This window comes from Oculina patagonica, chromosome 3 (genome assembly GCF_052425735.1).
Source record: "Oculina patagonica isolate OP01 chromosome 3, crgOcupat, whole genome shotgun sequence".
NCBI lineage: Eukaryota > Metazoa > Cnidaria > Anthozoa > Scleractinia > Oculinidae > Oculina > Oculina patagonica.
The window spans coordinates 14,425,123-14,451,126 of record NC_135760.1 but is presented as its reverse complement, the minus strand read 5'-3'; the positions used below and the strand labels follow the sequence as shown (position 1 = coordinate 14,451,126).

The following is a 26,004-nucleotide window of genomic DNA, read 5'->3' as shown; positions in this document are numbered from 1 at the left end:
GGTGAAATGCTCGCTTAAGGGGCTACTACCGAGGAACTTGCTTTCCTGCACATGCCCCTGGGAAGGTCTGAGACAAAGGCTACTGTTTATCCCAGATGGATACCCTCCGAATTAGAGGGGTGGTTCACTAGAAACAGGCTTGGCGAGTTGCATTTGGCAGATGACTCCACTCTGTATCAGGGTGGAGGATGCCAGTGACTGTGTCATAGTTGGAAAGGTTCCACGGCCAGCATGGTTAGTTCAATTAGCGAGGTAGCGCCCTGAAAGGTGCTATAACTCAATTCAGACTACTCTTCATCCAATCCTCCTTTTTTCAAGATTAACGAAAGATGCTAAGGATTACCCGAATCCTCTCTCGAAGCACTTTGAAAAGTAGTTTTGGAGATGCGATTTATGTTTTTTACCTAATGGATTGCTTTTCGTATTTTACCTGGATGAAGGAAATACTACAAGTGACACTTAGGAAGTATTTATTTGCATCATACGAGTATAGCCGTCGCATTTGCCCGTTGGAATTTTTTATTGTTTTCGAGCTAAAAAACAATCATGCGACGGCTGTACCCGCACCGTATTTACCCGAAAAAGCGCCGCCCCCGAATTAGCGCCGCAGTCCCGATGCGGGAATTCCGTTTAACTAAAACAGCACTACACAACTCTAAACAAACTTGGACATTTCTTTCCATCAAGCGATGTTTTGCAGTTTAAAGTAATTGTTTTAGCCTGGTTTTCATTAGCGACGCAGCAAAGCGCAAGGACAACAGGTCTTATTTCACCGTGAAAACGACTTCGATTCAAGTAAAAGCACAAACGCATTGCATTTTGATGTTTGAGCTTTTGCTTGCGGCGCCAGCACAAGGGTCAAAATTTTTCCTTTTTGCGTGTTGCGCTTGTGCTTGCGACGCTAGTGAAAACCAGGCTTTAGCGTTCACCCATAATTTCGCCAGTATTCTTACAATACGAAGTTCTGTAAATGTTGTGAAGGCCGCGAACTTTGCCAGGACAGCTAGCGCCACTTCTCTCTTCATCAAGAGACGAATACTGACAATCAATTTTCAATAACTGTAAAAGATAAGATTCTTTGTGGCGTCCAAATTTTAAATAAGCGCCGCCCTCAAATAAGCGCCGCACTTGAGGCGCGAAAAATTTAATGAGCGCCGCGGCGCTTATTCGAGTAAATACGGTATGTTGTAAATAAATACGCCGTTATTCTTTGTGGCCTACCAAATCAGCTTGGCGAAAACGTTGTCTTGATTCAGTTGTTATCCCTTACTCATTAGAGACCCATGGATAAAGGTCAAAAAGTGATTTCTTCAAAACAATTGATCCATTTTGTACTTTATTTCACGCCGATACCTTTCGTAATACACAAATAACACCTTCAAATAACACTGAGACAAGAAAAGAAAGATTTCCTGTCATCAACATGTATTTCACCAAAACTTCACCGCAAAAGTTTGTCGAACAAAGCTCACAAAATAAATCCTTCTTACTCAATCACACATCTCTATATTAATATTACATGTAGTTCTGCGAATGTTTCTATACATCAGGTAGATGTCTATTTTCATTCTCGTTTCCTGTTGCATGTTCTATAATGTTTTCATATTATAAAAAGAGCTTTGATATATATATCTGTAGATATTTATTATCAAGTGAATGTTCATTGTGTCCTTGTCTGTCGACGCTTTAAAGCTAATCTGTAGACCATCTTCAACTGTAAGACTAGTCTGCGATTGGCCGGCGTTCAAACGGAAAGGAGAAGGGGAGTTCGAGCGCGAAGCGCAGGTGCGAGGAGAGAGCGCTAAGCGCGATCGTGCTTCGCGCTCTCTCCCCTTCTCCTTCCCCTTTGAACGCCGGCCACCAGATATGTTAGACTGATCATCATTCCTGCATCTCTGAGTCTAGTAAGTCGTCCAGTATATCTTTCTTCTTCTTGGCAGTCTTTGGAGCTGAATAAAAGTTAAGGGATTTCTTGCTTGCAACGACAGTTAACGTGCTATGAGAAGCGTGCACTGAAATAACAATATCAACAATATGCACTGACAATCTTAAATTTACTTCAAAAGGTCTCCTTTCCAAATTGATTTTAGACCCCTGTAAATGTTATTATTCATAAGTTTTTTTTTAAAAAAAGAAGAAAAGACAAATATATTCACAAAGGATACTGCCATGGAAGTGTTCAGCGGTTCTCTTTCTCAGAGCATCCACACTATCTTCGTCCTCGGCCCATTCCAGCACCAGTCTCCTCCCGTACAAATGAGTGCTGCTACAGAGGGACTCAAACGCGCGCTGTAAAACAGATCCGTCACTCAAAATTACCGTTCCAATCTCAGGACATTTTCAAACTGGTTTTTGCATGAACTACGAGAAGTTTGAACTATTTGAAGCTTAGAGATCGAGAATGTCAGTTAAAGATCAAGATTCGCTAGCTCGGTTTCTCTCTGATTAATGGTCATAGTAATGGTTCTTGTATAGCGCATTCACAACGCTCAATGCGCTTCACAGCTAGAATTACGTGACGAGATCGGAAATTAGCATATCAGGCGCCTTTGGCAGCCGCTATCCGTTCATGTATATGATCTCGTCCCACTACCCAACCCATGGATACATGTGAATAGGCCAGACCACAAAACCGGGAACTCCGTGCCCTACTCTTTGCGATAAGTCTGTCGAAAAGAGACATTAAAATAACATGCCAAATAGGCGTAAAGCACTCCAGAATGCGCCTGTGACAAATGGAACATGCATACTGGAGCCCCCCCCCCCCGGGGGGGAGGACTCACATATGAAAGTGACGGGGATGCTCGTCGTCTCGCTTAGGGGTGTAAATTTCGAATTTTTGGTCTCGCTTAGGGTGTTCCGGGGAAAATGGCAATATGTTTAGCCATAATGGTCTCGTTCCCATTTATTTTATTATTTTTATTTTATTCGTTTAGGGTTACACACGCAGAAATATACAAATATCTCAATTGCCCCCCCCCCCCCCCCCCCAAAAACAAAAAAGAGGGGAGGAAAAAAACTAAATTATCCCAAATATCAATTCTATTTTTAGTTTTTTGGTATCTTTTAGGGGTCAAGAAAAGGTTGAGCCACACCCGGATTGGTCTCTTTTAGGGGTTCTTTTCAAAATTTCCGACGAGCATCCCCGTCCGTTTCATATGGGAGCCCCCCCCCCGGAGACTGGAGCCCGATTCTTGCTGCGATCACTTTTGGATTCTCGAAAGCCAAGAAATAGTCACTAAACATTCTACTCAAGCAGGATGAAATTGTGTTTCAACTGAACTTGCTCGACTGATGAGTCGAAAGGCGGTGTAGATCCTGGTCTCCATCGCAGCCGTTATGTTGGTCGTCTCAAAATAAGCGCCACTCTCACGGATATGGCATCTTGTGGGCATGAAGTAACTTATTTTTTGGATCCGCCACTAATCATGGGAAACTAGTCCCAACACCATAGAAACGTATTTCATGGTCTAACAGAAAAAATTGTACGGATTTATTGATTAATAACACAAGAGATTCTACTTACCTTTGCGTCTTGTTTGGTGAGGAAATCAACAAATGCAAATCCTCTGTGAGACCCAGTCCCCGACAGTTTCTGAGGAAGCCTCAGCGTCTTTATTTCCCCGAATGTGCTGTAAAGAGAACACGGTGAAACCAACGCTAAGTATGACATAGCAGGGTCCCAAAGGGGTTTAGGGCACCACGGCTCCAGACTAAGCCTGTCCCGATTGAGCTCGGCAACTTTTGAGCAACTTTTGGCGTTTGGGGCAACTTTTTGCGGTTCTAGCAACCTCGAACAAGTTTTGCCTTTGTGAGTATTTTTTGTGCAAAATATAGGTTTAGAGCACACATCAAGCACGAAAAAGTCAACGATTCCATATGCCTGCGTAGCTGGCGGTATTGTTGGGTTTAAATGCGTGCGCAAGCAAGCGAGTGGCGCGCTTTAAAACCAACAATACCGCCAACCCAATAATACCGCCAGCTACGCAAGCTAAAGCAAACGCACGTCTATGCAACGCCGTTATTACTTTTAATAAGGCCAATACTGCTTACCCAAAAAGTTCTTTGATTTCTTTCTTTGACGCTTCAAATGGCACATTTCGCACCAGGATTTTAGAACTGTTTTGTTTCGTTGTAGAAGCTGATTTGCGTTGTGACACCTTGTCGCTGAAAAAAAAGAAAAAAATATTAAAGAGAATGAGCAACATTACTACATCACAGCTTGGTTGACTGATTTGTTTGTCGCGCATTTCTTGAGCCTTTTTTGCTTTTGAACACTAAAGCATGCAGCTCTCTCTACTATTAGTGGAGTTTATAAGTTCAACAATCATTTATGTCAGAATGACGCGTTGTAACGGTGACCAAAGAGCACACATGAAACCAGCGCGGCGATATAGATAAGGCTATGACAATTTGACGAAACAGAACACTCTGACTTGTAATAAAACGCATCCTACATAAAATAATCTAGAACAAGTGCAGAATAATCTAGAACAAAAGCAAAAGCAACGTCCTCACATTATTTCCTTGGAGAATCCTTCGACGAGAACGTTTCATTATTGAAAAATGAACGCAAAAATAAAACAAAAACAACGAAAAAGTTCAACAACCGCAAAATCTTCACTGACCTGGCTTTCCTGTGCGACATCTTGAGTTCCAGAGTATGGTCTTCAAGGGTGGAGTTCTGGATAGAAGCAAGATATTTTATCTCAGTCAGTTTTCAGCTCATTTATTACTGGCCAACAAATAAATACACCACCTGCAGTATTTACAGTTTATTTCAGATTTTCATCTTAAACACAACTTTCAGGTTTCCAAGTCATTCTTTCCACCATTTCACCGACTCCACATTAGTTAGAGATTTCCTTTTACACCAGAAGTCCCCGTGTAGCGTACGAGCTGTTTTATTTTTCTTTCCAATGATTGTATATTTTCCAGAAAAAACAAACAAACTACAATATGAGGTAGACTAGAACTTCGCGGCGTTTTGGTAAACCTTGCGTTCGCACTATTAAAATTACCATTGATAAAAAAAAAAAATAGCGTTTCCCATACCGGGAGTCGAACCCGGGCCGCCTGGGTGAAAACCAGGAATCCTAACCGCTAGACCATATGGGAACTCGATGGTAAATCATTTGCTATTTATATTATATTCTACGGTGTTACTAAAACATTTTCTTTTACGTTGAATTGAAGATGTCTAATAAAGTTTCAATACAAAATGTATTAAATTTTGATAGTTTCAGTCAAATGTCAGTTTCGTTTAGTTATGTAGATCGAAAATTAAGAACAAGAACAGTGAGTTACATCAGAAGATTTCGTTGCGTACATAACTCCTTGCTAGATTTGGATGGAATACGCTGAGAAATAAACAAACAAACTCCCACTACGGAAGAAACAAAGAATTCAGCGGAAATGTGATAAAAAGACGTTCCCCAGGTAGCGATCCACGAGGAAATAAACTAATGTTAGAAAAGCCATACATATGTATCTATTTCCCATATGGGTTTTGACTCCCAGCATGGGAATCGACAACTTCCTTTGACTTTTTTTTAACAGTTTAATTTTTAATGGTTGAAACATGTTAAGTAACCAATACTTTATAGACAACTACTATGTTCAAGACAACTGGTGATTTGGAAAAACAAGTTCAGTGCAACAGGGATTCCAAATGACAATCACAAAACGCATTCTATGGAAATTTTGATAAGTAATGTTTTGTGAGGTTAATCTTGATACCCAAATCCCATATGGTCTAGCGGTTAGGATTCCTGGTTTTCACCCAGGCGGCCCGGGTTCGACTCCCGGTATGGGAAAGGGTTACTTCCTGTTTTTTCGACGTTTTTGCTTGTTTACAAGCTAAAAATGGTAGAATAGGGGTTATGTAGACAAAATTTGGATCCACATATTTGTAAACTCTCAAGAGACTTTTTTAATTTCTCAAGGGACTGTTTCAATTTCTCAAGGGATTACTTTCCGCTGTTGGTTGATCACTTGCGATTTCGTGGAAAAAACGTGACTTGTCACATTTACAAACGTTATATAACAATTTTAAAAGTGACATGTCAGCTTTCTTATCTCAACGCACGTGTGTCTGAAAGGCGATCTATAAAAAGCGTCGCACAAACAATGGATTGCGTAACTAAAACACGAATAAATAATCACTAGCGCTTACATCGTTTAAAAATTACAACGTCAACCTCCACTCCTCTTTCAGTTTATGAGTACAAGCAAGAGATGGGGGCTTCCTCTGCTTGGGCGGTTAGGCCAATTGGTCGCTCATCGCCTAGGTCGTTGGGACGAGACCTCGCGTTGAGAGAAATGTTGCATGAATCGGCTTTACAATATGCGATAGTATCTACGCAGTTCGAGTGGAATTTCAGTCAAAGACAGCAAAATTCTTTCGTATTTCATCTTCAAATATAATTCGAAAGCATTCACTGTATATATGGCTTTTGTTTAATCCTGGGTCTTAATATCCGACCCTCGCCGAGCCTAGACAAAACGCAGCTTGAGTGTAACGATTTGTTTACGCCGCAATTATATGCGCAATGTTTTCTCCGACAGTAGTCGGAAATATCCGTATTTTTTTTTCGTGCTTTTTCATGGAGCAATCGTAACGATACGGCCTTGAACACATTGAACGGCGGTCTACCTATAACAATTCAAATATAGCGTCGCAAAAACAAAGCGTCGAACGCATATTTTGCTGTTTCATTTGCTAATTTCGCTGCCGTAATCGACTGCCTCGAAAGGTCCTTGCAGTTTTAAAGTATAGAATTGTCAGATCTCGCTGAAATTTGCACTGTTTATTTGTGTAATGTTAAGGAATATGTGTATAAATACCCGGCGCGAACGAGCCATTTTTGACAAAATTATATGGCTGCATTTCCTCCGCGAAGATAGGAAATTGTTAAATTAAACTACAAAGAAACTGTAATGATAAGTTCGAAGAACAATGCACAGGATAAACCTTCGACTCATACTTCATGCAAAAACGTCGATATCTCGAAGAGACTTTGATTCTTTATTAAGAGAGCTTTTTTAATGGTTGAAACATTGTAACTGATTCAATCTGTTTCTCTTTCCACCAGTTCACTCCACATTAGTTAGATATTTATTTAACACGAGAAGAACCCGAGTAGCGTATACACGAGCTGTTTTATTTTCCTTTCCAGTGATTGTACATTTGCCAGAAAAAAAATTAAACTACAATATCGAGGTAGACTAGAACCTCGAGGCATCTTGGTAAACTTTGCCTGTGCACTATTAAAATTACCACTGATAAAAAAAATCCTTGAAAAAAAAATCCATTGATGAAAAAAACCTTGTGGACTAATCAATAAGCTCAGATTTTTCTAAATAGGTAAAAAAATAATTGTCGTTTCCCATACCGGGAGTCGAACCCGGGCCGCCTGGGTGAAAACCAGGAATCCTAACCGCTAGACCATATGGGAACTCGATGGTAATACCATTGCTATTATATTCTATGGTTATATTGAAAGCTTTACTGTCACGTTGAATTAAAGATGTCTAATACAGTTTCAATATAAAATGTATAAAATTTTGATAGTTTTAGTCAAATATCAGTTTCGTTTAGTTGTGTAGTTCGGAAATTAACAAGAACGGTGAGTTACATCAGAAGATTTCGTTGCGTAAATAACTCCTTCCTGGATTTGGATGGATTTCGCAAACAAACAAACAAACAAATTCCCACTACAAAAGAAACAAATAATGGTAGCGGAGATGTGATGAAAAGACGTTCCTCGGGTAGCGATTCACGACGAAAGAAACTAATGTTGGACGTCACGGACAACGCTTCTTGAAAAAAACTGGCAAGTTTTTAAAAGTTTGTCGTTGGTAATCCGTCTTAATCTTCGTTAGTTGAAACCATCCTTGGTTATTTTCATGTTTTTTTTTACTCCTTTGTTGTTTTTCTAAGTTAGAAAAATATTATTTTGAGGTTTCCTTTACTTTGAAAGTACTCAGAAAAATGACTTAAAATTTGTTGACAATGCTTCTTTAAACTCCCAGAAATTTTTAATGGTTGAAACATGTAAAGTAACCGATACTTATATAGCGTTTAAGAAGTGCCCTAGTGACAACTAGCGATTAGGAAAAACAATTCCAGTGCAACAGGGATTCCAAATGACAATCATCAAAACTCATTCTATGGAAATTTTGATAAGTAATGTTATGTCAGGTTCAGTAAGTACTCAAATCCCATATGGTCTAGCGGTTAGGATTCCTGGTTTTCACCCAGGCGGCCCGGGTTCGACTCCCGGTATGGGAAAGGGTTATTTTTTTCTTTTTTAAAGAGCTTTTTTAATGGTTGAAACAGTCAAACTCATTCAATCTGTTTCTTTTATTTTTACAACACTATTTTTTTAAAGGTTGGTTTATACGAGGGACCTTTACGCAACCACGATGGCGATGCTGACGACAACGTATTTGAGAATCTCTAACCGTATTAAAATCTATTTAGTGTTTCTTTCGGTTTCAGAACTAATGTCCACATGAATATGTAAAAACTGTTTAAAATATCCGCGCGTATTATATGTTAAACCATCGAATAAAGGGTATACATTTTTAAATAAACGCATTGTCAAACTAGAAGCATGAAAATTCGCCGTCGTAGTTTACGTTTTACAACAATGTTGAATTTGGTCATTTCACGACGTTGTTTTGTAGATTTATAACGGATATGCAAACTATTGTACTACTCATTAACTCTTTTTTTACAACGTTCCCGTTGTCACTTTAGTTTGCGTAAGGTTCCTATTACATAAGCACCCGTGAAATACTTTGTACACAGAATTTTTGAGACGTTTTTCTTCCAGACAGCAAATCGCGTGATTGTTTATTCGCGGTTACCCTATCCAACTGGACTTTTCCTGTTGTTGCCTTGGCAACAAACACGATACTTTGGCTGGTCATGTCGATATGTTATAGTTCAAAAGTTCCTGGACGTTGGTAGTCATCAATAACCCTTGTGAAGCAGGCAAGGTTGTTGCTGGAATCATTGAAAAAGGTTTTTTTCTCTTTGAAACACAAAGCAACCTAATATTCTCACTTCGTTAAACAGGGAACGCAAGCGTAGTTTCTGCAAAATACGACTGGCCATCGAGACTGGCCGAAAACAATCACATAAATAATGCTATTATTATTAACAGTTGTTGTCAATTCCCACATGGTCTAGCGGTTAGGATTCCTGGTTTTCACCCAGGCGGCCCGGGTTTGACTCCCGGTGTGGGAAATAGACGATTTTTTTTAACTATTAAGAAAGAAAAATCTTAGCTTGTTGATCTGGGAAACGCTAAGTCCTCAAGGTTTTATGCACACCTGAAGTTCTTTAATCGCCTTCAAAGCGTCCGATCTTTTCTTGTATTCCACAAAGCCATAACCCATTGAAAGCAAATGTCCTAGAAAAATATAAAACAAACAATGCAATAAGTACGGCCCGGGCGGAGTGGCAAACTTAGCGAAAAGTTCTAGGAAAACGAAAACGCGCGGCTGAAAATTTCTTTGAGCTCTAGCTGAAAATCTCAACAACAAGTTTCAATCAGAAGATTCTAAAGTTGCTACTGACAATAGAAAAAATACTTGACAGAGAGTCTACGATAGTCTATCAGACATTTCACCTCACTGAAAAAATATAATCTCCAAAAACAAATCAAATTTTCCACAACTTTCCAATGAAAAACATTTTCAGCATACATGTAATATAGAAAAAATGCTGGCCACAAAACACGATTTTCAAAGCTAACTGGCATTTGGCTCGGCGTAAGTGCATTCTGCGCTGAAGTTCGTGTGTGAGTTCTTGTTTCGGCTGGCAAAGAGTATCCTAGGAGTTGGTTTCGTTTGAGGCTCCGCCGCCGAAACAAAGCTCTCGTGCACGAGATCCCGCTAGCTACGCAAGGTAAAGAAGGACCTACAAGTTTCGATTGGCTATCACGTTAGTAACATTTATACGCATTATAAATGATTTATAGGCACACATACCAGGTTTTTTGGGATCCTTTTTCTTCGCTATTGTTGCACTAATAAGAGGACCCAACTTGGAAAATGCCTGTAACAATAAAACATCAGAAGACGTTTAGGAGGTGGAAAAGGCTTCCTGTAAGATTTAGAGCTACTCAAAGGCTTTCCAGTATGTTACCGTTGTCTTACTGACTTTTTTGAACAAAGAACAAAAACAAAACTATTAGCCTGCGCGGAATAAAACATCAGACACGATAATTTCACGCGCACAGGGAGTAGAAGGAGAGTTTGAGGTAGCGTTTAACTGAAACGTAAACAGACTGTTGTTTTTTCGTGCAATGAGTAAATGGAACATTCCCATTGGTTGACTAGCGCCTGAGGAAATAATCTTTCACCCCTGCCCTCTGCGTCTGGAAGAAAAAATTGTGCCAATATTTTCACATACTTTAACGACTTTTCCACTGCATGCAAGGCAAGCTCGAAAAAATTCAGCACCCTCTATTTCCATGGTTTTGTTTTCCGTCCTTCTCTCAAGACTTATTCTATATATCGATCAATATCATAAGGAAATACGTTTGAATGGGTATGGGAACAGCGATAAAATTACGTTAAATGATTGTTAACACGTTTACCTCTTTCAAAGTTTCTTCTGTTGTATTGAAGTTCAAGTTCTTTACAAAGACACTTGTGCCCTCAGTGTTTTCTGAATCACCACCTTCGTCGTTCTGATTATCAACTTCTTTTTCCTTAGGAGTTTCTTTACTCTTTTGATAAATAAAAGAATGTTAAACCGTTAAAAAGGTATTTATCTCTAATTCTATTAAATGAAATGTACATTTAGAGGGCGAGAACACATTTTTACTTAACAGAGCTACGTCTTGGTGAACTTAACTCGAAGGAAATGGACATGGATTGGACAGGTATTAAGGAAGGTCCCCAGTGATGTTGCGAAAGAAGATTTTGTCTGAAGAAGGTTTTCACCAGAGGGAAAACGACAACGGGGAAGGCCAAGAAGAACTTGGAGAAGGTCAGCGGAGAAAGAACTCAAGACCATGCACCCGAGCTGGAATGAAATCTTAAAGAGACACTGTCACCAGTTTCACTTCAAAAACTCAAGAGGCTGACATGTGTCAATTACGAAATCACCATGCAAGTGTACTGAAGCGATAAAGGACATTATTATGATACCGTTAAGAACTTTAGATCTCAACTGAAAAGTCAGGCTGATTTTCAGTTTCCTGGACTGGAAAAACACCTTAAAACCATTATCTCCCTTCTTCCTTTAACAACAATTAACTTTATATTTCCATCTTAATGTACTAGGTGTATTTCTGTACGATAAGACTATTTGCAATTTTAGTACTTTTTACCGAAAAGCATTAAAATCCACATGGCAGTGTTCCTTCAAAGGCTGCACAAGACCGCCTTATGTGTCACATGGCGCAATGAGGAGGCTGATGATGACGTCTTGAAAAAGTTACGTAATATAGCTCTCCTGTCTGATACCCAAGGTCCAAATTCTTGTTCGCAGTATACATATAAATTGAGATAAAGGTGCAGAGAAACACACAACAACATAACAATACCTTGTCATCCTTAGTCGTTTCTGTTGTTTCCATTTCTTCTGCCTGTTTCTCTTCAGGTTTTCCAGAAAATACTCCAAGAGGAGCCCACTCCAAGTACAGTGGGACGTGTTTAAACTGTTAACACCAAACAAAGGACGAAGTAAGAGAAGACGCATTTCCAATTATAAGACGTGTGTCCAAAATGTTATGGCGATATTCGTCATCTTCAGGTATTTTAAATATTCATTTCTACAGTTAATAAAACAAGATAATTTCTACAATAATTTCAGAAAACTGCAACAACCTTTAAAAGAGTACCCTGCATTTAGTCACTATTGACCAATAAGAGGCAAGTTATTTTGTCAATGGCTCTAGCCCTGTTCATGTATGTAGTTCTTGTTTTCAACATTATACTCCAAGTTTTTTCGGCTCAGATTCAAAACACATTTTAAAATACTGTCAGTCTGGGCTAAGGGAATATTTTACACTCACCTTGCTGTATGCCAACTTTTGGAAGGCTTTCTTTGCCTGACTTGGTTCAAAGAACTCGACAAGAGCGGTGATTCCTGAAGGAGGTAACACAAGCCTTGCCACTTTTCCAAATGGTTCAAAAATGTTCCTCAGCTCATCACATGGTGTGTTGAATGGAAGGTTTTTAACGACTATGACAGTCTTACTTCTTTTAGCTGAGGGCTAATAAAAAGAAATCGTAATTAATTTGTTATTACAGTTGAATCTCTTACAAACGAAGATACAAAATATTAATAGTACCTCCATACAAAATTGGTGTGAATATATGCACTGGTATGTGCCCACAGACATTATCTGTAACAAAATTGGGCGAACAGTTTGTGTCCAATTAACCAAATTTTATACATGGGATTAGACTAAAAAAAACGGGAACTAGCTTGGAATGGAGCAGCTGTCCCAATTAAAACTGTTTGATGTCATTGATATGAAGCCAACATTAATTTGAATTTTGAACACCTACGCCATTTTCGATGTTTCTATTATTTTACTGTACTTAGATGGGATAATTAACTTGTTTTGCATGTTTATCTTTCTTTACCTGTTTTTAAAACCGATTAAATCATATATTTACTATTCTGCACGATAAATAGAACAGATCAACCAAACAATCAGATATGAATACGAAAAGTAATCATTGGAACTTTCTGGGAACAATTCAGAGTAATTTGTGCTCATTACTTTGAAGGTATCACCTTCAAAAATGTGTTGCTCAGCTGATTTTGAAATTTTTCTAGTGGCGACCATTTTCAAAACTTCGACTTCTGAAAAACTTGAGCTTGGAGCACTGGATGGATTACAAAATAAGTTATTGGCCAAGAGAGTTATAGGTGCAAGATAAACACACCTGGCCAAAAACATCAAGCTTGACTCCCTGAGATACAAGAAACTTCCTTGTTTCTGTAACAACTTGTGTTTCTCCAAGAGCCATGCGTACAGCCAGACTGCTTGACGAGGCATCATCTAAAATACTGCCCTTGGTGGTGTTATACTGATCAGCCATCACATCAGCGACAGCATTCATTCCCAGAAACAGCGTGTTCCAGTTATGATCATGGCTGCTAAGACTTTTCTTCTTTGCATCACGTTTTGACTTGAAGGATGTTGCAATATCTGTAAGGAAAAATAATTTTTATTTTGCTGACACATTTAAAAAAAAAAAAAAAAAAAAAAAATAAAAAAAATGAGGGCATAAATCACTATTCCACTATTATTTATTTACAAGAAACACTCACAGATCAGTTGCCCTCACAGATGAGGTAGGGGAAAAGTCAAATGGCTCATACCGCTGAAGCTTATCCCAGTTTCTGTAGCATTAAGCCAGTAGGAGTATTTCTACTCCCCCTGGATGAGATGCTATGTCCACTGCAAGGTTACCCCCTCCCTCCCTCCCCCAGCATTAGTTTGCCGGTACCCATTTATACAGCTGGGTGAAGAGAAAGGCACTATGAGAGTAAAGTATCTTGCCCAAGAACACAACACAATATTGAACCTGGCCCAGTCTATCCAGAGTATAGCATGTTAACCAGTAGGCCACCACACTTTCACCTTGCTGCTAATCCACACAAGTTTTAGATAAACTTTTCGGTAAAAAGGAGTGGCTTGTCTGCATACCCTTTCTATAAAAGGCACTTGTGGTTTGATTTTGTAATGAATACATCAGAAAGGTTTCTGTTAAGTTTAAGAATAGATCAATGCAATGTAACTTCTAGAGATACAGTACATAGTAGCAGTAGCAACAATTCTTTTAAAACAATTTTTCAGTCCCAAGTTACATTACATCTCAAAAAAAACATTTTTGCAGAATCTTTTAGACCATCACAAACCTGTATCTTCCTCCTTAGTCTCCTTAGACTTTGATGGTAAGATGTGCAGCAGTCGTCCTTGGAACACTTTGCCATCAAGCTCATTGAACGCCTTGACTGCGTGTTCAGGCATGACAAAAGTAACAAATCCAATACCGATGGGCTTGTTTGTTGTCTTGTCTAGTGGCAGGTACGTCTCAGTCAGAGGACCAAACTTTTCAAACAGGTTTTGTAAGTCTTCTTCCGAGCATGCATAGGCCAAGTTGCGAAGAAAGAGTCTACCAGACTACATGATGTTAAAAACACAATTATGTCAAATGTTATTATATTTATTATATGCTTATTATTTACTTGTTTTGGCCTTAAAAAGGTTGTTTATTTTAATTGAAGCATTCTGTGACAAAAGAAAATGGAAATTCCTCCCAAAAAAAGAAAAGCACATGCAATACAAGGAAGTTTTGGTAAGTTACATGACTTGTATGGGTTACCCTAGACTAACTAAAATGTAACTTGATTATTCCAATCACATAAAGATTTTGACTACTGATAAAGGCAGCATTGCTGAAATGTCTTTAATCCAATAAAGTGTTTTATTTTAACATTTTCCATTTTGATTACTCCAGCCTAACAGAAATCAAGTTTAAGTCAGTTTTAACGGCAACTTACTTGTTTTTCAAGTTTTAGTTGGTAGTCAAAATTTTGACTTACATGAAATGACTTGGCTGTGTAAGGACAGATATGTTGTGTTGAATTTGTGTAGTGACCTCACATTTGAGGCATATTATCATCTAGTGTCACAACCATGTAATGTATGCAAAGTGCTATATGGTTGTAGACGCTACATTTTAACTCACCTCTGCAATGCTTTCAAACTCCTCGTCACCTCCTTGAGCAGCAAGTTTCTTCATCCATGGTTTCTCCTTGTCAGTCTCCTGATTTAATGATTGTTCTCCTTTGTCTCTGAACAGCTCAATATACCGACCCTCAATACAATCTCTATCTCTTTTCAGTGCTTCTTTCAAATCTTTCTCATTTGCAAAATCAACAAATGCACATCCTGTTGGTTTCCCTTTGACATTTTTGAGTATTCTAATATTTAGTATTCTCAGAGGTGCAAAAAAGTCTTTGATGTGTTGTTCTTTAGCTTTGAAAGGCAATCCCCTCATTTTAATTGTTCCAAATACTGAAGATTCCTTTTGCCTGTCATTCATATTTTTATTATCATCATCGTCATCATCACCATCATCACTGTCATCATAATCCTCCTCCTCATCATCATCGTCATCATTATCATTTTTATTGCCACCATCATTGTCACTTTCTCTCCTGCTAGTATCCAAAGTCTCTTCATCCGAACTGTTCTTTGACTCATCATTTTCTGAATCATTGCTTTTGTTATTTTTAGATCTTTTACTTTTCTTGGTCTTTGACACCTTCTGTTCAGTAGAAACAACCTTTGATTTTAAGTAATCCATATCTGATAATCTGGAATCCTTGGCTATTTTGACTTCTTCTTCATCATTTTCTCTGCTTTCTTTCACATCAACATTCCCTTCTTCTGTGATTCCTGCAACAAAAATTACTTTTATTAGTACAATAATAACCCTGCATGCAGCTGCCTCCTTTTTTCGACTTTTTTGCTTGTTTACAAGCAAGAAAAGAAGAATAGTGGAGAAGTTGTTCTATCTTTCCTTTTGCGGTGCCACAGAAGGCAGTAGGAGATGGCTGCATGCAGGTTTTACTCCCGGCGTATTCAATTGAACGTTCGGTAATCGAACCCAATAGAACACCAATCTTTATACTGCAGACATTTTGCATGGTGCACCGTCCCCCTGATTAGTCCTGTGTGATTTACTTATCAAGAGTCAGATTCCAAACAAAATCGAATCAAATTGAGTTGTGTTTGATTGGTTCGTTTTGTTCAAAAATCGAACTCACAGCAAAATACATGTTCAATTTTGTTCCATTACCCAGCCCAATCGAACCATTGGTGTTGGATTGTAATCGGGTTTGATTGATTTTAGGTTCGATTTTGTTCGATTGGATACGCCAGGTATACTACAATAATGAGGCAAAAACAAAGTTGTAATTCATAGATACATAATGTAACTGCAAGGCTGTATACTCATTAGCTGTCATTTCATGCACCCATAAATCAGTGATAAATGTACCTGAGGCATCAAAAATTTCATCTTCATTTCCACTTTCATCAGAGTCGTCATATTTCACTTGGCTCTCAGATGACTAAAAATGAGAAATGAACAGAAGGGAAATCAGCATTTTAATAGTTATTATACCCTGAAATTAATAATTTGATACACAGCACACTTAGCACAGATAACCCAAGCTCGAAAAGCATCTGTTCCAAGTTATGTATCGCGTTTTGCAACAGTTGGTCATTTGTTTTGGTGTTTTCAGTGAGGTTTCTTAGTCGACATATAGCATTATGTGGGTGCCTGGGGTATCCAATCGATGAAAATCAATGACGGGAAAACCAATCGATCAATAAATATCAATCAATAAAATTAGTCAATTGGTATCAATTGCTATCAGTCAATATTGATGATCAATCGATAACCACACAAAAACCATTCATTCATTGATTGCTATTGCTTGGCACAGCAACCTCGAACAAATGTCACGCATGCTACTGGTCTGATGAGCTGCCATTTTTAGGAGGTCCTAAGGAGGAAGTTGGCAAAACAAATCCAGCCCAGTCTTTTCAACGCAAAGAATATACCCTGTTGCACATGTACTCAAATTACAACTTGCCCATCATTGTCTTTCCGTGTTATCATGTTGACACAAGAAGTCCGGGAAGGTTCTACTGAATATAAGGAGGATAGTCAAAGGCTATCTTCTTTGCTGTTTTGAGGGAACTGTTGATCGATTGTCGTCTATTGATTGTTATTGGAAATCAATACCAATCAATAACCACACGAATCTTTGCCAAGGATTGGTTGATATCAAACGGTATTGATTGATATCAATTGTCATTGATTATCAATTTCATCAATTGAATACCCTGGGGCGGGTGGTGATCAGTTTTAGTGTTTTACCCTCTACCCTCTCCCTTTGTGGGACGTGCGGTGGCCTAATGGTTAGCGCTCGACTCCGAGTCGAACGGCCCGGTCAGACCTACCGGCCACTTGTGTTTTTGGGTCAGACACTTTACTCTTACAGTGCCTCTCACCACCCAGGTGTATAAATGGGTACCGGCGAATTTGCTGCTGGGGGTAGCGCTGCGATGGACAAGCATCCCATCCAGGGGGGAGTAGCAATACTCCTAGTCGCTTAATGCTATTGAAACCAGGATAAGCTCCGGCCGTATGGGCCACTTAGGCTCGGACAGACTTTACCTTTACCTCTATATATTGCTCTTGTCTTTGACTGATACACAAGCAATCACAATATTCCTATAAATACCTTATTTTCTTCAACAGTTTTCTCTTTCCTTTCCCTTTTCTGATTTTCCTTTGGTTCTGGCCCACCACTCTCTGCATTGTCATTACTCCATGTCTGCTTTGAGCCGCGGTGTTTATGTACACTTAAAAATTCCTGAAATTCAACATCGTGTTCTAGGTCATCTAAAACTTTAATCTTCTTTTTCTTTTTCTTCTCATTTACAACACTTGATTTCTCTTTATTTATGCTATGTGCTTCAGAGTGCTCTTTTGCCTCTGTAGAATTTGAAACTCGATTCTTAAATTCCTCTGCTTTTCTTTCCTTTTTCTTTTTCAATCTTTCGTTCGCGGAGCTTCCCTCAGAGTGTTTGCTCCAAGGTCGTGGCAATGATTCATCTCCAAGGTTTTTAGCAAAGTCTACGGTTATCTTGGAAGTATCAATAAACGAACTGTTGAAATGCTGTAAGGCAACCTTCGCTTGATCTTCTGTTTTATAACCAATGAAACCAAATCTTCTGAATTTTCCATCTTTTGTGTGGCACAACTTGACGTCTGTCAATTCCCCTTTAGCCGCAAAAATAGAACGAATCCTTTCTTCTTTTACATTCTTGGGAAGGTTCCTGATAATTAGCCTTGACATGATCGCAATCTATGGATTCTCCAGGGAAAAAATAACAACTTTGTTAGAGACTACAAAATGGTCCACAATTCCGCCATCTTGAAATTTGCACGTGTTTATGCCATGATAGCAACCGCTGAAAGATATTAAATAGAGCCTGCAATTCAAAATGGCGAAAAAGGAGGGCAGTTCAAAATCAGCGAAGAGGAAAATAGAAGAGGTCGAGGATGATGAAGGCGACGGAAAACCAAATAGCATCAAACGCTTCTTTGGAGCACGTAAAGAAGGCAAGAGACAGTTGATTTGTTTTGCCTTCGGTTACTTTTGCTTTACTTTAAAAGTATAAGCTCTGAATTTCAGCTTTTGCATTTTTGCTCGGTGTTAAAACATGCAAGTTTTTCTTTGTTTTGTAACTATTGTTTTCCTGCTCCCTGTTTTTTTTTTTTCTTTGTTTTACGTCACTGATGAGTTTTACAGGGTTTTTTAGACCCCAGTCTGTTTACATCCCTACTAGGATTAGCTGGGATAAGCCAAATTTTGTTTGTTCAATGAAGTAAAATATTGTTTGAATATATAATTTTCACCATTGCAAGCTCATCAGGAACCGCGGAGCCGGGGGGCTGGGGGCTTAGCCCGCCCCTAATATTTCTGAAAAAATAAAGACTTACTAAGGGAGGAGTCTCTAAAGCCCCTTACTTCAAGTCACTCGTCAGCCCCCCCCCCTCCTTCCAATTGGAAAAATGCTCCGCGACCCCTGCTCATGCATTTCATACATCACCCACCTCTCGCAACACGTTTGGTGATTTAATGTCGCAGGTGTGAAGGTTGTGAAGGTTGCGGTGATATTTGTGATTGGTTTACACACAATTATTTCACAAATTAATTTGTTTGGATTCTGGGCCCACGGGTGGGGGGGGGGGGGGTACTCTGGATTTCAAGTGACGGGGATGATCGAATGGGGGCAAAAATCAAGATCCAAAAAAATCTCTAGACCAAAAATTGACCCTCATAAGACAACAGCAAACACGGTTGTTTGTACTCTATTCGCAGAACTATACAGCCAAGGCACAACCCTGAATCTTCAGAGTGTTTTTAATACCCAAAAACATCCCTTCTTACAGTGCGACTACTTGAACCGGGGCACCCTGAACAAACTTAACCAATCACAGTGTTAATTGAAAAGAAAGGATAAGGACATTTTTTTGCAACGGACCAATAACATTCAACAACCTAAACAAAAGATTACATGTACCTACAAAATTTGAACTGTCAACAACGTTACAAACAGATGTGGACGGCGTGATTTTGATTTCACGGTCTTCATTTTACTCCCAGTGTGAAATTTTTCACAAAAGTCGAGTGAACACAGTGTAGAATCTTCAATTCTCTTGGCTGTGAAAAAAAAATATGGTCTCGTGGTTTGATTCGTAAACGTTTCGCGAAAAGGGTCACATACATCTTGACCTCTTGAAAATTATGGATCAAAACTAACCAATCAAAAACAAGGCGAGTTTCCTGAGAGGTCCGCATCTGTTTGTGATGTTGTTGACAGTTCAAATTTTGTAGGTAATCTTTTGTTTACATTCTAGAACGTTATTGGTCCATTGCAAAAAAAGTCCCTATCCTTTGTTTTCAATTAACACTGTGATTGGTTAATTTTGTTCAGGGTGTCCCGGTTCGAGTAGTCGCACTGTAAATCACAAAAATACTTGCCAAATTTTCCTACTCAAAAAAATCCCGGAATCGAAAATTTCAAACCCAAAAAAACCTTTGATCATCCCCGTCACATGAAATACCGAGTACCCTTCCCCCCCCCCCCCCCCCCTGGGATTCTGGCTGCATGACTCCTGCATTTCTGGGTATAATTAACTTAATTTAGCTTAAGCTTTATATAATTTTTTAACAAAAATAACTTGTTCTTTCTCTAGAAATGGACTTAAACAGCACTGTTATGTCAAAATCACAAGGAACCAGTCATTCAACACCCACTTGGAAGTGGAAAGGAACCTTATTCTACTATGAATCACAGGAAATCCAGCATTCAGAGAAAATTGCCAGTTTTGATTTTGATGGTACTTTAGCCAAGACATCTTTATTCAAACATGGACCAGATGCCTGGTCCATTCTTTATCCAACTTGTATACAGAAGCTCACAAACCTACACAAGAGTGGATATAAACTTGTTATCTTCACCAATCAAGCTGCAATAGGCAAAGCCAAGGCATCAAAACAGAAGGTTATAGATGAAAAGAAAGGGAGACTCATTGGGTTTCTCAAAAAGGTAACTTGAGATCTTGTATGATTTAGGACATATCTCAATGGTGAAAAGAGTGGGGGTGAGGGCCCCCCCCCCCCAAGCAGAACAGTGATTCATAACACAAGACTTTCATTTCTTGATCAGACTTTCACCATAATTTATTGCATGAATAGCTGCAGGAGTCATTGAAAAGTTTCCTTGCAAAGAGTAAGATGGTCATGGGGTGAAGTTTCTGTTCTGTACAAAATCAAAGAACATAGCTAGGTCATTCAGGGGCACATTAAAACAATGAAAAAAAAGACAAACCATGGCAACTAAATAATTAGCAAATACAGTATAACAATTTTGATTACTCAATATATCTGTTTTCTTTTGCCCCCCCCCAGACCTATTACATGATAAACCTCAACATCCTATGTCATGTACTAAAACCCAAAACAAAACCACCAAAAGGAAAAGAAACAAAACAAAACCTAAACAACAAATAAAAGCTAATTGCAAGCAAACTGGAGTGAAAGCTATAACCGCAAGCAAGTTGGAGTGAAATACTGTGATTTCATTTCGTTTCATTTCAGGTTTTAATGCATGCCAACAACCTATACCTTTGTTCTCTGATAAACATCTTAGCATTATGTGCCATCAAATTTTTTTATCACCTTTGTCAGCAGAGTATTAAAGTCATAATATAAAAGTCATAAAAGAATGTCCAGGACTTTGATCACTTTGGGAATAAAACTCTTCTTCCAAGGAATTTACCAAGCAACATAGGCATGCAATGCGTGTTAAGTGATATGTAGCTGTCACCCTCTCCATGTCTATCCAGGCTTAGAAATATCCAGTGCATCACATGCAAATGCAAACACAGCAAAATAGCACTCTGCACACCTACAATCCTTGGTAGTAAAATTATATACTGGCTGAATCATTCTGCAAATTTCTTTCTCTTATTATTTTATTATTTTCCTCTTTTTCTAGTTCTGCAAATATTTTTCTCTATGATTTTCTTTCTCTAGGTAGATCTGCCATTCCAGATCCTTGTGGCCACATCAAAGGATGCCTATCGTAAACCCAACACAGGAATGTGGGAGTTCTTTTGCCAAAACTGTAATGGTGATGTGAAAGTAGACAAAAAGAAAAGTTTCTTTGTGGGTGACGCAGCTGGAAGGAAAAAAGATCATGGTGCAAGTGATAAGGAATTTGCAGCAAATTGTGGAGTGAAATTTTACACTGAAGATGAATTCTTTGTGAAGGATGTATTATCAGTAGAGAGCAAGGAAACATGATGCCGTCTACACTGTATGCATTACAGCAAATTTAAAAACAAATTTTGCTCAGCATGTAACAGTTTATTGTCCATTTTTTTTTTACAAAAAATATGTCATGGAGAAAGAAATATTTATTCTACCTTGGAAAGCCAACTGCTCGATTTTTTCTTTAATTGCACAAAACATTATTTAATGCATGGTTTGCTATCAAATATTGTCATTTTTTAAAAGTGTACCTAAACATATTTATTAAACAAATACAGTTTGACAAATTGTGATAAACTTTATTAATTATTACTAGTAATAATCAGAGATTAGGGGAGTGCGTTCGACCCAAGATAGGTACCCAAGATAAGGCTAGCAAACGTAATCCGAATTACACGACTGTTTATATCGTCATACAAATTTAAAACGACCGCGCGTGCAACATAAAGCGCGTATCCAACATCACTTTAAACTATCAGAAAAACAATCTCAATCCAACAGTGCACGAGGCAGCACAGCAATTTTTTTACTACTGTTAAAAGGAGGACTGCGGAAAACGCAAATGCAAACCGAAGAAGATCGTTAGAACGAATCAACCTCGTTCCCAAGGTCTCTCGCAAAGAAACTCCGACGTCATTAATTAGCAAACCTGCCACATACCAAGATACATAGAACGACACATAAAACGACTTTCGCTTGCGTGTTCACAAGACAACCGCAGGGCCACAGTTCACAAGATTAGGATACGGACTGCTACCATCGAACGCAAAAATTGTTTACAGCGGCAGCCTAGCGGTATCGGCTTAATTGAATTGTTTTTGCGCGCGGTGTCTTTGCGGCTTAATGTCATTGTTGATGTTGCTGTGACGCAATTAATTGCTTTCTAATGTCTAATCACATGAGATCGAGGCCAACTTGCCACATACCGACATACATAGTACCACATATAGAACCACTTTCGCTTGCGCGTTCACAGGACAACCACGGGGCCACAGGCCACCGCAAGATTAGGATGCGTTCTCCTACCGTCGAACGCAATTAACAGATACTCAATTTCAATCTGTTTTTCAATCCACATCAGTTTTGTTAAAACTGACAATTATGATAAAATAGTTTTTAATTTCTTGTCTTTGCTGAGGAAGAAGCTTTCTTTGTGCTCATAATTTTAATAATCTGGTTTGACTCATTCACAAGGTCATGTTTATGTAACACACTTTTCACTCCATTTGAATTGATCCCTTCTGCTCTTACATACTCTCCAGCAAGAAGAGAAACTGGTGGATAAAGCATAATATCAAAAAGTTTCCCTACTGTTGTGCCTGGTTTTAACACAATACAGTCCCTGAGAACTTGGTGTTTCTCATTTGTAACGATACTGATTGATTGACAGGTGTCAAGGCAGCTGACAGGAAATGCATACACTGGTGACCGCAGACTTACAGCTTGTGACAAGGCTCGCAGAACACCAGTGTCACCAAAAACTTCAAGAATGTTGTCTTTGATATCTGCTAACTCTTTGTCAGACCTGTCATTTTCATCTTGTTGCTGAACATTAAAATTGAAATGCGATGCTCCACTTTGGTATGATATGAGACCATCTTTGCACTTCTGTTGTAGAGCACACTCACTTCTTGCGCTAACTGGGACCATTATCATGTCATTAGACTGTTCTTGAAACTTCTTTAGATTATCAGCAGCATCAGAAAGATCAACTTTGTTGAGAGCTAACAGAATAGGAAAGCGTAGCCGCAAAAAATTATCAACTATTTTGTGCACCAAAAGTTCAGCCTTTGCTTTTTCCATCCTTGGAATAGCGAGAAGCTTTTCGTCTGTTATTCCTGTGGAGTCAAATGCTAGCTGAATCAGTGCTTGCGAGGTGTGGTACCCAGTAAACATGTCACGGAGTTTAGATGGTTTCTTTTTAATAGAATCCCATTTGTCCATGATGTTATCATAAATCCATCTGTGAAGTTCTTGTTGAATCCACTCCACATCTCTTCTGGGGTCATACTCTGATGACAAAAGAGAGAAATCACTGTTTGTAATTCAGGTTTTAAGCTTTAGCCCTGGAAGGAGTGAACATATCTTCAAAAGCAATGAGGCATTTCACTAAAGGATGGCAAAGTATGTACAATTCAACAAGTTAAAATAATTTCTTTTAGCCACTATTTTTTTAGACAGTGCAGGGCTTTCAAGAAAAAAAACTTGAACTGCAAGCAGCTCTCAAATTTTGCTTGGCCAGGGCATGCCTGTTTTGTTTACGTTTTAGTATGATTTAGTTAGCAGATGACTTGCCAAGGCCCTTGCGCATCAGGCTGGTGAGCAAGAAATGTTACTTGCCCTGCAGGAAAATCTCCTTGTCAGACAATTAGACAGCACTTCTTTTCAAGCCCTGCAGTGCAAATCAAGTAGAGCCTCATCACAGTCACTTGACGATCCCCCAAACATAAAATCAGTGTGCTGATTGGTTATTTCAAATCAATCCAGTCAATAGTGTTAAATACCTGTGGTAGGTTTTCCATCTTCATCAGTCTGCCCAGACAGGTCAATAACATGAACAAGCACATCAGCATCCAGCAGATCATTCAGAAACTTATTTCCCCGTCCTCTTCCTTCACATGCACCGGGTACTAAACCAGCCACATCCTTGAGTAAGACTGGAACAAACCTTTCACCTAGAGCACTGTGACCGTACCGTGCTTGACATCTGTGACTCCACTGTGCACATGGACATGGTATTGAATAGAATGCCTGGCCTATATTTGGCTCAATTGTCGTAAATGGGTGGGCCCCTATCTTAGCCATGTTTTGGTGAGTGGCAGCATTGAAGAATGTTGATTTTCCAGCAGAAGGTTTTCCTACAAAAGAAATACAATTTGTTGTAACAACACCAATAATTATAATTGTTATTGTTTGTACGAGCTTACAAGATGAGGACAATGACTAAGGGATGGGAGGAGGGGGTTGGTATTGGGTGGTACTCAAGCAAAAACATGAAAGATGGGGTGCCCCTTCTTGAGTGCAAAACATGACTACAGTTGTGTGAATAGCTCATTTATCCTCATGCTCCTTTTTCCCCTTTCTTGATTAAAGAAGTTTGGGAAAAGAGGGATTGCTGGTGGTCGACTGCCAAACAATCTCTAACGATCATTCTGGTTAAGGATGTAGCATTATAAATTACTTTTTTTTTTGGGGGGGGGGGAGGGGGGGCAATTTTTCTCAACAAGATATTTTTTTCACCATTAGGTTATGCAAGATGTTTTTTATTTTTTTTTCCCATGGCTCCCATTGCATGATTTTTTTCAGCCGTTTTTCTGTGCAGGAAATTTTTTTATGAAAGTGCCCCCCCCCTTCAAACAGTGGTGAAACAGAAAGAAGCCGTTGAAGTACAAATCATCGATGTGCAAGCCATGCTGCATGACCGTGTACACACCACACCAAAGGTATGCCAAAGGTATTTAAATAAAGTCAATGCCAAGGTCCTTTATCCATGCTGAAGATCTGGTGTTACCTGCATAAAATGCAGCCTGGTATGCAAGTGACATAAGTATCCAACCATGAAATTGTGCTCCAATAACAATGATAATAAACTGTTTTTTTTTTTTTTAGATGGGCAGATTTTTTTTTTTTTTTTTTTTTTTTTTTTCTTGTGAAAAAAAACAGGCGCCCGTGGGTAGTTATTTAAGAAAAAAATTTTTTTTTTTTTTTTTTTTTTTTTTTATAATATTTTTGTTTTTTTGTTATACTATTCCTTTTTTTTTAAAAAAAAAAAAAAATACCCCCCCTCTCTCTCTATAGAGAAAAAACACCCGCCCGCCCCCCGTTGAATATTTTCTCATAAAAAACCCGGGCTCGTAGTCTAATTGTTAAATAGGCACATGGAAAACAAATCAGAAACACGAGTTTTGCCATTGATGCAAATTATTACCAAAAATTAATAATTACCAATAAGGCCAATGACAAAGTTCCATTTTCCACCCTTTGCATTGATCATTTCTAGCTTGTCTTTTACATTTTCTAAGTTGATTGAGTCTTGATCATTGACTTCTCCATCAGTTTCAACCACTACAGATTCATCTTTTTCCAAGCTGTTGATCTTTCCCGCGTTTTCATTGATCCATTCTTTGGCTGAATCCACCAGACCAAACACCATAGGCATTCCAATATACTGTTCACATGAACATCGTAAGAAGGTGATTAGTTCTTCTATGAAGTCTTTTGGCATTGCATTGGAGCGGTTTGGGATCTCGAAGGAAGGAATCTCGTCCGGATATTTTTCCGGAAGAGAAATCTTCAGCTGAATGGATGAAACAGAAGAAGAAATGTTTAGGTCATCAATTCTGATCATAAACGTCGGTGGAAAAACACTGAGCTCTGAGAATTCTTCAGGAAATATAGACTTCAATGTTTCAACTTCTTCTCTTTGTTCTTCTAAATAATCCATTTTTTGAATATTTTTTTTTACAATCAATAACTCTTGTGAATGAGTGAAAGGTCAAGCCGCCATTTTGGATTCTCTTGGTGGTGCAATATAAGGCGAGCTCTGATTGGTCTATCTTGAGGACATCCCAGACGTCTGTTCGACGCTATCAGCA

At 38.8% G+C, this 26,004-nt stretch overlaps 3 protein-coding genes and 5 non-coding genes across 8 annotated transcripts; 4 read left to right on the top strand and 4 right to left on the bottom strand.

The window, feature by feature from the left end:
• Positions 1-1,321: 1,321 nt before the first annotated feature.
• Positions 1,322-18,017, bottom strand: LOC144646812 (putative RNA-binding protein 19). The gene is made up of 15 exons (XM_078506501.1): positions 17,306-18,017; positions 16,051-16,123; positions 14,734-15,446; positions 13,901-14,165; positions 12,922-13,187; positions 12,039-12,239; positions 11,568-11,681; positions 10,614-10,745; positions 10,003-10,069; positions 9,343-9,422; positions 4,629-4,684; positions 4,054-4,167; positions 3,527-3,632; positions 2,166-2,289; positions 1,322-1,949 (listed from the first exon to the last, which is right to left on the bottom strand). Exons 1-15 carry the CDS (start codon positions 17,921-17,923, stop codon positions 1,882-1,884), a joined length of 2,997 nt encoding a protein of 998 aa, XP_078362627.1. The 5' UTR covers positions 17,924-18,017; the 3' UTR covers positions 1,322-1,881.
• Positions 5,047-5,118, bottom strand: Trnae-uuc (transfer RNA glutamic acid (anticodon UUC)). Its single transcript has one exon. It is a non-coding gene; the product is annotated as a tRNA-Glu (tRNA).
• On the top strand, positions 5,745-5,816 carry Trnae-uuc (transfer RNA glutamic acid (anticodon UUC)). The gene has a single exon. It is a non-coding gene; the product is annotated as a tRNA-Glu (tRNA).
• Positions 7,386-7,457, bottom strand: Trnae-uuc (transfer RNA glutamic acid (anticodon UUC)). The gene has a single exon. It is a non-coding gene; the product is annotated as a tRNA-Glu (tRNA).
• Positions 8,222-8,293, top strand: Trnae-uuc (transfer RNA glutamic acid (anticodon UUC)). Its single transcript has one exon. It is a non-coding gene; the product is annotated as a tRNA-Glu (tRNA).
• Positions 9,185-9,256, top strand: Trnae-uuc (transfer RNA glutamic acid (anticodon UUC)). Its single transcript has one exon. It is a non-coding gene; the product is annotated as a tRNA-Glu (tRNA).
• Positions 18,018-18,046: 29 nt separating the features above from the next.
• Positions 18,047-21,524, top strand: LOC144646814 (uncharacterized). The gene is made up of 3 exons (XM_078506503.1): positions 18,047-18,189; positions 19,831-20,183; positions 21,173-21,524. The coding sequence occupies exons 1-3, from the start codon at positions 18,072-18,074 to the stop codon at positions 21,440-21,442; spliced, it is 741 nt and encodes a 246-aa protein (XP_078362629.1). The 5' UTR covers positions 18,047-18,071; the 3' UTR covers positions 21,443-21,524.
• A 625-nt stretch (positions 21,525-22,149) lies between these two features.
• On the bottom strand, positions 22,150-26,002 carry LOC144646813 (uncharacterized). Its single transcript, XM_078506502.1, has 3 exons — positions 25,355-26,002; positions 23,914-24,267; positions 22,150-23,421 (listed from the first exon to the last, which is right to left on the bottom strand). Exons 1-3 carry the CDS (start codon positions 25,851-25,853, stop codon positions 22,526-22,528), a joined length of 1,749 nt encoding a protein of 582 aa, XP_078362628.1. The 5' UTR covers positions 25,854-26,002; the 3' UTR covers positions 22,150-22,525.
• Positions 26,003-26,004: the final 2 nt, after the last annotated feature.

Excerpts from the sequence above, each read along its gene's own strand:
- LOC144646812 (XM_078506501.1), bottom strand. The coding sequence starts at position 17,923 with ATGTCAAGGCTAATTATCAGGAACCTTCCCAAGAATGTAAAAGAAGAA. Across the intron at positions 4,685-9,342 it reads AGGCGATTAAAGAACTTCAG|AACTCCACCCTTGAAGACCA; the intron begins GTGTGCATAAAA and ends GCTTCTATCCAG. Across the intron at positions 4,168-4,628 it reads ATGTCGCACAGGAAAGCCAG|CGACAAGGTGTCACAACGCA; the intron begins GTCAGTGAAGAT and ends CTTTTTTTTCAG.
- LOC144646814 (XM_078506503.1), top strand. The coding sequence starts at position 18,072 with ATGGCGAAAAAGGAGGGCAGTTCAAAATCAGCGAAGAGGAAAATAGAA. Across the intron at positions 18,190-19,830 it reads CTTTGGAGCACGTAAAGAAG|AAATGGACTTAAACAGCACT; the intron begins GCAAGAGACAGT and ends TTCTTTCTCTAG. Across the intron at positions 20,184-21,172 it reads TCATTGGGTTTCTCAAAAAG|GTAGATCTGCCATTCCAGAT; the intron begins GTAACTTGAGAT and ends TTCTTTCTCTAG.
- LOC144646813 (XM_078506502.1), bottom strand. The coding sequence starts at position 25,853 with ATGGATTATTTAGAAGAACAAAGAGAAGAAGTTGAAACATTGAAGTCT. Across the intron at positions 24,268-25,354 it reads CTTTGTCATTGGCCTTATTG|GAAAACCTTCTGCTGGAAAA; the intron begins GTAATTATTAAT and ends TTTCTTTTGTAG. Across the intron at positions 23,422-23,913 it reads AGATGGAAAACCTACCACAG|AGTATGACCCCAGAAGAGAT; the intron begins GTATTTAACACT and ends TTTTGTCATCAG.